The sequence below is a fragment of the Nylanderia fulva genome, unplaced genomic scaffold (assembly GCF_048542155.1).
Source record: "Nylanderia fulva isolate GAGA-0341 unplaced genomic scaffold, ASM4854215v1 Scaffold331, whole genome shotgun sequence".
In the NCBI taxonomy this organism is placed as follows: domain Eukaryota; kingdom Metazoa; phylum Arthropoda; class Insecta; order Hymenoptera; family Formicidae; genus Nylanderia; species Nylanderia fulva.
In genome coordinates, this window is record NW_028190402.1 from 68,052 (window position 1) to 82,669 (window position 14,618).

Sequence of the window (14,618 nt, forward strand, 5' to 3'; positions counted from 1 at the left end):
TCGTAGTTTTGTTATTATTGGGAACTAAATTGTATCTCCTCTCGCGCGACCGCGGTGTTTACAATTATATGTGATTTGACGTAAGCGCTTCCTTTTCGCAGGCGCGTGGTATACATATACCTGTGCGGCCGAGCGCTATTTGAAAATAATATTAATATAAAATTAAGCATGATGCATGTTGCATGTGAATAAAAAGACTGCATGAATTTTAATGCAATAATGTTTTAAGACTTTTCAGCTTTCGTTAGACGTTCGATTTTCGAACATTCCGCCCGCCTTGCAGTACACCTGCAATCGACTAAGTAGTGCGAGAGAGGGGGCGCGCGCTTGTTCACGCGCTCGCGAGTGTCGGACACGTGGAGTTCACGTGCTCCGACTTAAATCGCGAAAGGAATGCTGAATCGGTCAGCTGTTTATTGCGAGCGTAGCAGTATAGCCGCGTGTCGGTTCTTGTGTCGCGAAGACCGGGCATTTTAGATAAATGAATCAATCGTGATTTATAATGAGGCGAATAGTTTGGTGATGAGAATAGTGCAGCGATGAGAGGGGTGTAGTAATGAGAAGAATGTAGTGATGATTGATGTGACAGTATGCTGGTGATGTGAAAGTGCGCGTGCAATTGAGGAGAGAAGAACGATGAAGATATGTGAAGAAAAGAAAAGAATGATGTGAGCCACTTGACGCCTGATTATCGTGCAGTTTCGTTGTCACCGCCCAGAAAAACAAGTTTACTGACGGGGCGCGTTAAATTCGTACTCGCGGTACAGATATCGACTACGCGCACGTGGCCGTCGGATCCGGGGTGCAATCGAGTGATGCGCGCGAGCGGCCACCGCGTTGGTGGAGTGTTTTCGCTGCGGAGTAAACACAACCGACCGACGCGAGCCTCCTGGTTTACTCGGGACCATTTTGGCCGATGGGCCAGCGTGTGTAAGTATTCGCTGGACCACCGGGACCAGAAATGGTCCCTCATCTGTTGCAGGAGCTGCCAGCGTGATAGTCGGGCCGACGGCTCTCGTTCGAGTGACGGTTCCGGTACTGCGGAGAGAGCGGAACCGATCAAGAAGTGCCCCGGTGTGAGAGCTGCTACGTCCTCAGGATCGTCGGACAAGGGCTGCAGCGGTCGAGAATTGAGACAGGCCTCAATCTGGGCGAGTAGGGTCGCCATCTCCTCATAGGTGAGGGTTGCTTCACCTATGACTCGCCGAAGGTGATGCTTCATGGCCTTCACGGCGGCTTCCCACAAGCCGCCGAAGTTAGGTGCCGCCGGCGGGTTAAAACGCCACCGGATTTTTTCTTGGGCGGTGCAGGATGCTATGCGGCGTCCGTCGGCACTGGCGGTGGAGAACAATTGCTTTAGCTGTTTGTCGGCACCCACGAAGGTGGTGCCGCAGTCGCTATACAGCGAGTGGCATACTCTTCTCCTGGCGATGAACCGGCGCAAGGCGGCAAGGAAGGCGTCGGCGGTGTAGTCCGAGGCTGCGTCGAGGTGGACTGCCCTGGAGGCTAAACAAACAAACACAACGATAAACCCTTTGGTCGTCTTGTGTCCACGGCCCCTTGTTGTTCGCATCGAAACCGGTCCGGCGTAGTCTACGCCGGTATGAAGGAACGGCCGGCCTGGCGTGACCCTTGGTGCGGGAAGATTTCCCATCAGCGGCTGAGGAGTGGAGGCCCGCCACCTTGTGCACCTTACGCAGGGGCTGATGCGGCTCTTCACCAGCGAGCGACCTCGAGGAACCCAATACTCCTGGCGAAGAGAACACAACGACAGCTGGGTACCGCCGTGCAGCGTCCGCTTGTGGTGGTCGTCGACGATGAGGCAAGTGTAGTTTGATTTGCTTGGTAGTATTGGTGAATGCGTGGCATCGAATGGCAGCTGAGCATGTTTAAGGCGCCCGCCGACGCGTAGGAGCCCCTCGCTGTCCAGAAATGGACTGAGCTTTAGCAGGGAGCTTCGCGACGGCAGGGGTTGCTCCCTTTGTAGATGCCTAATCTCATCTTTGTATGCGGCAGCCTGGACTGTCTTCAACCAAGAGATCCGGGTTTCCTCGATCTCGTCGGTGCTGATCAAGCCGAGCTGGCCGTGCTCGAGGTGCGGCTGACGGTGGATCCGCAACCAGCGACGGCACTACGCAGTGATCCAGAGCAATCGTTGTAGCGAGGAGTATTGGAGCAGCATCTCAGGTTTGGTCCTCAGTTCGGCGATGGCGGCGACGTGGGTGCGGACTCGCCTCTCTGGGAGGTCATCCTCTGGAAGCTCCTCGCTGTTGGTCGTCCAAGGGTGGCTCCCGGCTGACAGCCACGACGGACCTTGCCACCAGAGTGAGTTGCCCTCCAGCTCGCTGGGGTAGAGTCCTCTGGAAGCGCAGTCCGCGGGATTATCTCGGCCGGGGACGTAATGCCAGTGGGCGTCCGGAGTCAGCGTCTGGATCTCGCTCACTCGGTTAGCCACGTAGGTGACCCAGGACGAGGGGTGACCCCGAATTCAACCGAGAGTCACAGTGGAATCCGACCACAGGTGTAAAGGTGCCTTCTCTGCGCCAATAAGAGGGACGACGTGGGCGACCAGTCGAGCTAGAAGATTGGCGGCCGATAACTCTAAACGAGGTAAGGATACCTGCTTCAACGGAGCCACCTTAGTCTTCGCAGCCAACATCGTCACTCTGCTACTTCCGTTTGTTTTGGTTCGCAGGTAGAGGACGGCGGCGTAGGCACGTTCGGAGGCATCGGCAAACCCGTGAATTTCCTGATGGGAGTCCGCTACGCTGCCTAACCAACGAGGCACACCCAGGTTTTCCAATGCAGCTAGCTCGTCCTGGAACCGCAGCCACTTCCTCGCTTCCTCGGTTGGCAGAGACGCGTCCCAGTCAAGGCCCAGCAGCCAGGTAGTTTGAATGTTGATCTTGGCCAGCGCGGTAGTTGGAGATAGCCAGCCGAGTGGATCAAACAATTTTGCCGTCAAGGAGAGGACCGATTTTTTAGTGACCGCCGAGAGTGTGATCTGATAAGTGGCGAAGGCGAAGCGATCGTCGCACAGTTGCCATCGAAGTCCGAGAGTGGAGTGACTCTCTCCGGGCAGCCACCATCTGGCCTCTTGTTGCAGGCGCGCGTCCGGTTCCACGAGGCTCAGCAGGTAGAAGGCGTTGGTGGACCATTTTTTGAGTGTGAACCCGCCCGCCGTGCATATACTCGTCAGCTGTCTTATCATGGTTTCTGCATCCTCTAGATTTTCGGCACCGGACAGGATGTCGTCCATATAGACATCGCCCCGCAGGATATCGGCGCCTTTCGGAAAGCGATGCTCCTCATCCTCGGCGAGTTGGCGTAAGGTACGGATGGCCAGATACGGAGCACATGATAGCCCGTAAGTAACGGTGCACAACCAGTACTCTTGCACGTTGTTTGTATCATTATCTCTCCATAGGATTTGTTGCAGGCTTCGGTCGTCTGGATGCACGAGGATCTGCCGATACATTTTCTCGATATCGGTCGCGAAGACGAAGCGATGGCGTCGCCAACGCAGCAGGATGTCGGCCAGTGATGGAAGCAGATTCGGTCCTGTGGCGAGATTTTTGTTGAGGGAGTCTCTGTTAGGCAAGGAGCTCGAGCCGTTGAAGACTACCCTCAATTTTGTGGAGGTGCTGTGACGCAACACACCATGATGCGGCAGGTAGCAGGCACCTCGATGCGATTCAGCTGGCTCTGGCGCAGGCATCATATGGCTAAGGTCCTTGTAATTTTGCATAAACTCAACGTACATGCTTTTGAAGTCGCTCTTTTTCTCGAATCTTGTCTCCAGATGATGCAGAGCACGACTTGCGGCGCGTCGAGTCCCCGCCAGGTCAGGGAGAGGCTCGATCGTTGGCAGCCGTACGATGTACCGGCCGTCTGGGGAACGAGTATGATGTCGGCGGTAGTGTTCTTCGCACTCCAGTTCGGCCTTGGTGAGGATCGGAGATGGCCGAGGAACTTCCTCCTGCTCCCAGAATCGCCGCACCAAGCTGGTGATGTCCTCCGCCACCTGGCAATGGTGGGAGGAAATACGTTGGCCGCGTGCATTCTCATTGATGGTGCCTGAGAGTATCCATCCTAGAAAGGTCTGCTGTGCCACCGGTTCCTGATGACCCCCCTTTTTCAGGCCCTCGCGGATGATTATTCCGTAGACGTCGGCGCCCAGCAGAAGGTCTACTGGATCCGCGGAACTGAATTCTGGATCGACGAGCTTCAGGTCCTTTAGATGGGTCCAGGATTGCAGACTTCGGCGGCATCTTCCGGCGAAGAGAGTGAGCTTCGGCAAGATCAAGGCGGCGACGGAGTTGGACTGGTCACCGTTGTGCGCTCGAAAGGTAAGCTGAACCTTGCCTTTGGCAACTCCCGTCCTTTTCTCGCCAAGTCCATAGACGCTGACGGCGGCGGGCATGCGAGGCAGTCGCAGTCGCTGAACCAATTGTTCCGATATGATGGACGACTCTGAGCCCTGGTCGATCAGCGCTCGGGCGGAATGCCAGGATCCGTGGCAATCGAGGACGCGGACTCGAGCTGTGGCGAGCAGCACCGTGACAGAGGCAGGGTGCGATCCTTGCGCCAAGTGTGATGTTGTGGCGGTCTTGGCGTTGCAGAAGGCGTCGTGCAGCGAGGAGTAATGCCGACTGCCGCACGTCGTGCAAGTCTTTTTTGATGCGCATTCAGTAAGCTGGTGTCGACCCAGGCAGTTTGAACAGAGATTTTGATCGCTGACAAACTGCCTGCGGGCCAGCGCCGTCTTCTCCTTGTAGTTGCCACAAAACATTATAAAGTGGTCGCCCTGGCAACCTGCGCACCGACTTCTGGACCTATCCTTCGGTTCAGCTTTCTTCACGTGATGGCTCCGTGTTGATTTTGCACTGCTGTGGTTGCGTCGTTCTTGACTGGAAACAGTGCCTCCAAAGTATGAAGCCGTCGCTCGATGAAGGCTTCCAGCTCAGCGTAGGTAGGCGGGTTGGTCGTGTGACTGATGACGCTCTCCCATTCTCGACGAGAACGATTGTCGAGGAGCTCAACGACCAGATGCACAAAGAGGTCTTCCGTGCGATTGATGGGACGATCGATGCTCTTCAGCGAGCTGACTGTTGTTTTTATGCCGTGGAAGAGTCGCCCCAGTTCAACTGCGGATTCGCTTTTTATCTTAGTAAGCGCCAGAAAGTTGTTAAAGTAGTTACGGGTTAACAACCTTTTGTTCTCGTAAAAATCGCTCAGCGTCTTCCAAGCGATTTCGTAATTTTCCTCCGTCGTGTTCAGGTTGCGTATTAGTAGTTCAGCATCACCCTTGACACAGAGTTTGAGATAGTACAATTTCTCAACAGGTCTGGCTGCCTGGTTCCTGCCAATGATGGACTGGAAGAGATCTCGGAAGGAAGGCCAGTCTTCGTACTTCCCGGCGAAGGTCGGCGGCTGAATTTTTGGCAATGCGGTCCGAGGAGCAGCGGCTGGTGTCGCTGCCGAAATTGAGCTGGATGTATGCTCTTGTCGTTGGAGAGCGCTCTTCAGATCGAGCATGAGGCCCTTGTTCTGCAGGTAAGCCTCCTCGCCCAACGAAGGGATGTCTTGCTTGGCGTAAACATCATGTCGTATTTCGTCCACACGATCGGCTAACGTATCATTAATTGCGTCGAATTTCTCCCACAACTTCTCGAGATTCTGAAGCCGGGCCTCCACCGCGCCGAGGGTGATATTGGCCTCGCCGAGCTTCCGAAGGTTCTCGTACGCGCGCGAGATCTTGCCGTATAGCACTGTGACTGTGGCAATGATTGTCTTAGTGTCCGCCATCTCTAACACTGTCTCTTTTTTCCAGAAGCACTGGTCACCGACACTGATTTACTATCGCTTCCGTGGCATCGGATTTAAAGGAGGTTCCTGAGGATCCGGCTCGAAGGACCAAAAAATGTGCGCGACGGATAGCGGGAAAGGAAGGTCGGAAGCGAGACGATAGAGAAGCACTGCACTCGACACACGCGTATCGTTAACACAAATATATTTAAAACTAAATACAAAAAAAGATACAATTATTTAACCGCATAGATTTCACCAAAAGATAGCCGAGTTGTACGTAATAGAGATGATTGCAATAACCGATAGAAAAGCCGAGTCAAAATAAATTACTGAATGTCCGCAAGCAACGGTAATTACACGAGAGCAACGAAAAAGACAAGCGATCTTTTTCTTTGAGTATAAGCACACTCTTGACGCGACAAGCAATCGGAAAAGAGCGCCGGGGTCACGAGAGAGGAGGTTTATATAGGCCTTATTTTCTGGAATATTCGAGAACATTTTTATTACTCTATCTGTAGGTTGAGGGCGAAAGAACATTCGCTGTAATTATTTACGTTCCCGCAATTCGTAGTTTTGTTATTATTGGGAACTAAATTGTATCTCGTCTCGCACGACCGCGGTGTTTACAATTATATGTGATTTGACGTAAGCGCTTCCTTTTCGCAGGCGCGTGCTATACATATACCTGTGCGGCCGAGCGCTATTTGAAAATAATATTAATATAAAATTAAGCATGATGCATGTTGCATGTGAATGAAAAGACTGCATGAATTTTAATGCAATAATGTTTTAAGACTTTTTAGCTTTCGTTAGACGTTCAATTTTCGAACAATATGTATATATTTCTACTGTTCTATCGCTTCACACGTTTATCAAAGAGTATCGAAGCGCATAGATAACAGTATATCATATGTGTGTCTATCTTTATCACATGTTTGAACACATATCTCAGAATAAGAATTCATAATTCTGTAATCAAGAAATATGAAACTATACAGATTGATAAATCTTTGTCCTGTACAAATTAAAGTATTAATATTGACAAAGTGCGAAGCATTCTAATTTCAGGTAAAAAACAATCCATATAGCCAATAAATAGATTTATAGTTTATCTAACCTCATATTTTATTGATAAAAAAGGATCCCCTTAAGCATCCCCTCTAGCATCCCCTTAAGTAGTTCGGTGTCATTTATCATATTGCCATTTTTTTGTTTTTTTATATAAATCATTTCAGACACGAGTCTTTTGTGGTAGTTTATTTCCCTGTCTAAAATTTCAACATTATTTTAGTCAAATGTATGATGATAATTAAGAATGTGTTCCGAGACTACCAAATGCTTTGCGGAGTCGAGTTTGATATTATTCTATATATGCTCTCTAAGTCTAGTGTTTGTCTTTTTGTTTGTCCCACATATGAAGCGTCGCAATCTTTACACTGAATTTTGTATATAACGTTCTTATTGGCAGAGCGGTCAATTTTGTCCTTTTGGGATTTGATAATCTAGTTTAATTTATTGAGGCAGCGATAACCCATCTTAAATTCCGATTTTTTAATGGAGGATGCAACTAGTTCTGAAATGTTGTTTATATATGGAATCACAAAAAAGTTATCTATTTTATTTTCGTTGGTTCTATTATCGATTATTGTATGTAATTTTTTGTTGAAAATAGTTTTAATTCTGCGATTGATTGTCTCGAAAACCAAATGTAGTGAGTTTCCGTTGCTCAACAGAATATTAATAACAATATGTATGTTCTTTTTATGGAATTGAGGATGCGACAAAAGAACCGCTCTGTCAATCAGATTACACATAGCTCCAACTTTATGACCCAAAGGATAGCTGGAGTAAAAGAACAACATTCTATCTGAGAATGTCCCCCTCCTAAACCAATCAATGTAAATGTAATCGATTATAATATTAATTGATAAGTCCAAAAAACTTATGCTTCTGTTTAATTCATATTCTATTGTGAGCTGTGAAAAGCTTGAAATCGACACGATAACATAGTTATTTCGTTTTCATACTATCATGTTATTAAATCATGTTATATTCTAAGATCGAATTTTTGTTTTTTAAAAAAGTTGTGATTTACTTTGTTTTAAGAACATAGGTATGTTTGCGTATTAACGTGTGAAAGTTTCTATATATTTTATTATTTTTATTTTTATTTTTCCAATAATTGTTAATATTATATTATAGCACTTGATAAGGGCCGAAACCCACGGCCGAAACGTTGTGAATATCCAATAAAATTACTTATTTGCCACAGTTGGTCGATTGAATTATTACCATTTTTTAATTATCATCTAGTGACTTTATAGTTTTATATCGTTTATGTTACGTCCTGCGGTCTCCACGATTCCTTTCTTTCGGAGAACGTAAGGCGATATTCAAAATATCGCAGACCCGCAGATAAGCCACGATGTGACAGGCGAGGCAAAACAATCTTTGTGCCTAAGAAAATATACAACTATAACCCACTATTCTCTTCAACAAACCACTTGAGAACTAATAAAATTTTCAAAGAGTAACTCTAAACAATCCTCGCCCGACAGATCAGCGATATCTGTTTAAGTCACAAGCTATAAACATATCAACCTCCCTTGATAAAAACAAATTCTCCATTGGTCGAAACCTAAGGCTCTAATTAAAAGCCTTAACCAATTGTATTAATTTTCAAAGTCAAAGAGACGCCTCCGGACCTAAAGGGCGTCATTGAAATCTTCCTATTTGTTGAGAAATATTAACAAACCAATGGAGAAGGAGGAGCAAGGAGGTTTATATGCAAGTGACACCGCTCGAGCAAAGCAGATAGTTTAAATGCAAAGAACCTTTTTAATTGAGTTCCACGCGAAGTTCATCTCTATTGAAGACCTCCGTACTCATGTATTACCCGCGAATCACACACACACACACACACACACACACACACACACACGCACGCACGCACGCACACACGCACGCACGCACGCATTCATACGCACCTTTATGTACGTTTTGCGTAGAGTTAAGATCTGGAAATTTAATACTTCTTAAAATTAATATTGGTCGCTAGTGGTGAAAATAAGCTTAGAAAACTTGACTTTGACGTAACTAGCAAATTTTATTTAATTATTTCACGACGTTTCGACCATTTGGTTGTGGTCCTTTTCAAGTGAAATTTCTACAACATAATATTACACAATAGTTTTTAACATACGAGAACTCATTTAAGTGTTAAATTAATAAAATAAATATAAATTTTATAAACATACCCATCAATTAAACCGAGGTTAACGTAACATCACACTGGTGTTATTTAAAATCGAAAGTTAAAAGTTAAAAGAAGAACACGTCCCATCGTTATGATGTTGAAAGTTAAAAGTTAAAAGAGGAACACGTCCCATCGTTATGATGTTTTGTCAACGACTAAATTTGAAACGCGCCACTAAACAATCTTTATTATTTTGTCGTAAATGTTTGTCAAATTCTCGGTGTCTTTCTGTAGGTTAACCGTATTGTCATGCTTCTTTATGAAGAACATTTCAGCAATCTCTCTCTTTCTTACATGTTTCTCATTATGTAAAATGGTCGGTGATTTCCAATCAAAGTTATGCCCAAAATTACATCTGTGTTTGCTCAAAACCGAATGATTAGACTCATGTAATTTAATATTGCTGGCATGTTCCTTCACTCTAGTGCATAAATGTCTTTTCGTTTGTCCAATGTATGATGCATTACAATTTTCACAATTAATCTTGTATACTACATTCGTTTTAATATCATTAGTTATTAAATCTTTACCTCGTTTTATCAGCCTTTTTTTTTTTTGTTGTCTCTGGGGAAACCTCATGATACCGTCCGCCTCCGGGTAGAGGCGGGGGTTATGTGGGACTCCCTGCCCCGCCTGGCCGGCCCGCACATCCGCCTGGCCGGTCCGCCGTAGCGGGCCGGAGAGTCGGGATCGGCGAGCCGGAGAGCCGGGACAGGACCTACCGCACTAAAACCCCAGAGGATGTCCTTCACGGGCGTTATACAGGGGACGGCCAGGATGCTGGTATCCCATGCCGACTGGCCGCCCCCCCGCCATATCCCTCCTTGGGAGGGTGCCGCGGAGGGCGACACCCTCCCCCCGTCATTGTACGAGTATCTCGCGGTTGCGGCGCGGGGCGACATCGACCCCACGCCGCGCCCTCTCAAAAAGTTTGAGGGGCGGAGCCATGGCTCGAGAACTCCCGCTCGAGCCATCGCCCCTCGCCCCCCCAGTGTCGCAACCCCCGGACCCCCAAGAGGGTGGTCCGGTTCGGCGGTTCACTGAGGGGGCCCTCATCAGGAGGCTCCTCTCAGAAGGAGAGGAACCCCCTTCCGTGGACGGTGTTGCCCTCCCACCGGTGCCTAAGGCTCCCGGTGAGAGGGCCCCACGCGTCACGTCTCGTCCATGAGAGGGGGCACCCATACGGAAGGACTACAGTCTACCCGCAGGGGATACGTGGCCCCCCCTCCCTAGGTCCCCCCGACTGCGGCCTCCCTCCTTCCCCTAGGGGTCAGAGTTCACCCGCAGCCAGGGAGGCCCCACCCTCTCGGAGAGCGTGGGGGGGGGAGAGGGTACGCCTAAGCGCTCCCATGTCCCCCCCGACACCCTCATCCGGCGTCAACCAATGACGCCGGTATGTGGCGAGTCCCCCCGCCCCCGCCGCCGCCGACAACCGCGCCTTTGGGCACGACCGCCGACGACAACGGGTAGGGGGGAGACACGCCCCCTCCTCTTGACCCCGCCGGAGGTGCCGTCAAGCACCCCGGACTCCCGAGTCGATGCCTGGCCGGCCGTCGGAAGTCCACGCAAAGTGGACACCTAAGGCCGGACAGGCACCCCACCTCCTTGTGGCCAGAGGAGCCGCAGCGGTAGCAGCGGCTACCCCTGTCCACCGCCGAGATACACCGGCGCCATGTGTGTCCAACACACAGGCACCGGTAGCACCTCGACGCCCCCATAACATTGGCGACGGTCACCCCGCCGCCAACTCCTCTTCCTCTCCCGCAGCCACCTCCGGCTAACCCCTCTTTCTCCTCTCTACCCCCTCTCCCAGCTCTCCCTCTCCTTACCACTCTCGCCCAGGTGGTCTCCCCAGTCCCCCCGTTTGTTTCTGTCTCCGTCACAGTAACGTCTGTCGTGGTCGCGTCTGTCTCCCGGCGCCTCCTTCTCCTGGGACTCCCCCGTGCCTTTCGATCTCTCGTCCGGCACGGGTTTGCCTCTCTGAGGTGCCTTTCCACCAGCGCCAACCGGTCCGAGTTGGCAGCCAGCCTCGAGGACATGTCCTCGAGTCTGGCCACCAACTCCCCCGGCAATGGAGCCACGGTGTCTGGCGCCTCGACCTTCTCCATCTGCGTCCCCCGATCCCGGACTTCTTTTCCGGGATCAGGGGGCGTCCCGTCGCTCCTGACGGCATCCTTCCCGTACTGGACGCATTCCCTGCGTGTGAGATCCGAAATGATCCACACCAGTTTCTGCGCCAGCACGTCGACTGTATTGGTGAAGGTTTTCGTCTCCTCCTTCACCGCCTCCGAACACTTCCCCTCCACAGCCCGTATGAAGGCGCTGGTCTCCTCCCCAAGAAGCCCCCAGCTCCTCACAGCGCTGTGGAAAAGCTCCGCAGTGGGAATCTTGGCCCCAGCCTCATCCCACCACGGAGCAATATCACGCTCCCAATTAAGGCCCGGCATCACCACTGCCGGCCTCTCACCCTCCGGTATTCGTTGGCTTGGATACACCTCCACCGTCCTCGCGCCATCCGGAAGCGAGGTCTCCGTCTCCACATCCATCGGAGCCTCCGCTCCTGTCCTCTTTTCTGCCTTCAGCCCGTCGTTCGTTGACGACGGGGCGGAGGCCGGGACCGTACCCCCCTCCCCGCCGGGCCCTGGGGCATCCGATTCCCCTGGGCCGGTACTTTTACGTTTTTTATGGCGTCCCATCATATTTAATCTTTGGTTTTTTTACTTGGTGGCCTTCCAAGGGTGGCGAGCCGAAGCCCTAAGGCCCCACCAGGCCTGTTGTACCTCTGCAAGAGGTACTGATCGCTCTTAGCACCCCTCGCAAGGTTATTCCCCTGCGAAGGGTGAGCCCCCCCACCACGACAAGGTGGCGATCAACGGGGGGGGTCGTTTTATCAGCCTATTCAACTTTCACTGATTTTATCAGCCTATTCAACTTTCACTTCAACAGAAGCATGACAATACGGTTAACCTACAGAAAGACACCGAGAATTTGACAAACATTTACGACAAAATAATAAAGATTGTTTAGTGGCGCGTTTCAAATTTAGTCGTTGACGAAACATCATAACAATGGGACGTGTTCCTTTTTTAACTTTTAACTTTCAACATCATAACGATGGGACGTGTTCTTCTTTTAACTTTTAACTTTCGATTTTAAATAACACCAGTGTAATGTTACGTTAACCTCGGTTTAATTGATGGGTATGTTTATAAAATTTATATTTATTTTATTAATTTAACACTTAAATGAGTTCTTGTATGTTAAAAACTATTGTGTAATATTATGTTGTAGAAATTTCACTTGAAAAGGACTACAACCAAATGGTCAAAACGTCGTGAAATAATTAAATAAAATTTGCTAGTTACGTCGAAGTCAAGTTTTCTAAGCTTAATATTTCTTATGTATAAAATTTTTTCCTTTTTGGTATGATAAAAATAAATCTAATCTTTAATTATGAATTTAGCTCTATATAATTAATTAAATAAAAAATCCCACTCTCATTCCTTCCCAAACCAGAAGTCGCACAAAGTCCCATCCCGAGCAAAAGAGATTAAATTCTCTTGCCGAAAAGGGACCTTCGACGAATAGCCTTTTAAAATAGAGTAATAACGACCTGCTCGGTCGTTGACCTATTTGGGCCTTCGCACGTTCGTTCGGGTCGAACAGACGCACCGTTCGGCGTCGTTCGATAAAATCAGTAGTTACGTCCTTCCTCTGACTCTTCCTTTCTTGAGTCTGGACGTAATATTTATAAAGATAGTAAAATAGTATATTTGTGTTACAAGGATTGAGTATTGATACCTCTAGATCTTGCATCACCATATCAGCGATTATTGGTGTTAATGGTGACCCCATGGAAGTCCCAAATGTCTGTTGATATACAATATTTTATTGTTAAATATAAAAAATGTTGATGTTAAAATAGATTTGATCATTTTGATAAACTCGTTTTTTGGAATACTAGTGTGTGATGCAATATAATTCCATCTTTTATTAATACTCTCAAATGCAAGATCTAAATTTATTTTTTGTTCACAGAATAAAGCATTCATTCTTTCTCAGGCTCTGGTTAAATACTTTTAGCCTAAAAAGAAATTATCTGTTGATCACTCCAGAAACCTCTTATTTATTCAGAGTGTATTTTTCTTTTTGGGCTTTGGTTTTTAAAAATTCTAGCCCAAAAAACAGTTATTTTAAGTATTTATTTTTTTTCAGATTTTGATTATAGTTTCTAATCAAAAAGATCTAAAAAAATCTATTATTTTCAGATACTTTATTAAAATCAAAGATCAATATATATTAACGTCTTTTATATCAATTTATACATATTTATAGAGATAACGTTAATTATAAATTTATAAAATGTTATAATCCTCAAAATATATCTTATTTTACATCATAAATTAATATTTCAAGTTAGTTATAATTTTATTTTTACTTTAATAATTTTTTTACTTTAAATATTTTTAACAGATACAGCATCCATCATTACGGAAATCTTTTGTAGATTTTTTAGTCCTTCAAGTTGGATGCAATAATAATAAGCCAATGATTCATCATTGTACCTTTTATTCTTTACTATAACATCAAAATAGAAAATATGAACTCATTATTTAAGATAATAGCTAGCGATTAAATAAATATAAGAATGAAATGTTGCGAATGAGAATGGCAGAATTAAATTACATAGTTACATTATGTAGATAATTAGCCGAAGATAACTATATATAGTACCCTAGTATATAGTACCCTTCTTTCTCTCTCTCTCTCTATTTTTGAGTATTACAATATATTTTAAATATAAAATTTTTTATGAAATTTTTTAATTTTTTTCATTTTATATTTTTTAAATAGATAAAATAAATAATTTTTCTATTTTATAATGTAGAAATAATTTTGAAAATTTAATTCGGATTACAAAATAACGAACAGCATTTTCTAATTTAAATATTCTTATAGCGACACATACAATGCTGCACATCTTATAAAATATTATTTTGATTATATTTCAAATATTACGTGTAATCTGCATCAATAAATTATTTTAGGAAGCTCAATAAAAAGTATAATATATAATTATAGATAGAGACACAGAACATTTTAGTCATTTTAGTCATTAATAGTCACATCAAGTGCATCAGTAGCATAAATATTGTGTTAAGAGTGCATGAGTCAAATTTAAAACACATATTTCTATTCGCTCTTTAAATAAATAAATGTATATAAATGTATCGTATAAATTCGACAGAGACGTAAAAAGAGACAAATTAATCAAATTTTAGACAGAGAAAAAACTTAATTAAAAGTGATACGTGAACTTGATTGTTCGGAAAATAATGAACAAAATTATAATTTGTTGTCAGTTGCTAAAATTTCAAACTTATTATTATTATAATTATTATTTATCATAAAATAAGCGTTAAATTTATAAATTAATATTATGTATATTGATTAATAAACTTTTACATTGTCAAAAATTTTCATCATTTTATATGCATTAATTCTAAATTTCCTTATTTCCAATTAATATTAATTTTATTTTTATCTACAT

The 14,618-nt window shown here is 45.9% G+C and overlaps 1 protein-coding gene across 1 annotated transcript; it reads right to left on the reverse strand.

Moving 5' to 3' along the window:
• Nucleotides 1-688: 688 nt before the first annotated feature.
• Nucleotides 689-4,792, reverse strand: LOC146722320 (uncharacterized). The gene is made up of 2 exons (XM_085485016.1): nt 2,621-4,792; nt 689-2,131 (listed from the first exon to the last, which is right to left on the reverse strand). The coding sequence occupies exons 1-2, from the start codon at nt 4,790-4,792 to the stop codon at nt 689-691; spliced, it is 3,615 nt and encodes a 1,204-aa protein (XP_085341142.1).
• Nucleotides 4,793-14,618: the final 9,826 nt, after the last annotated feature.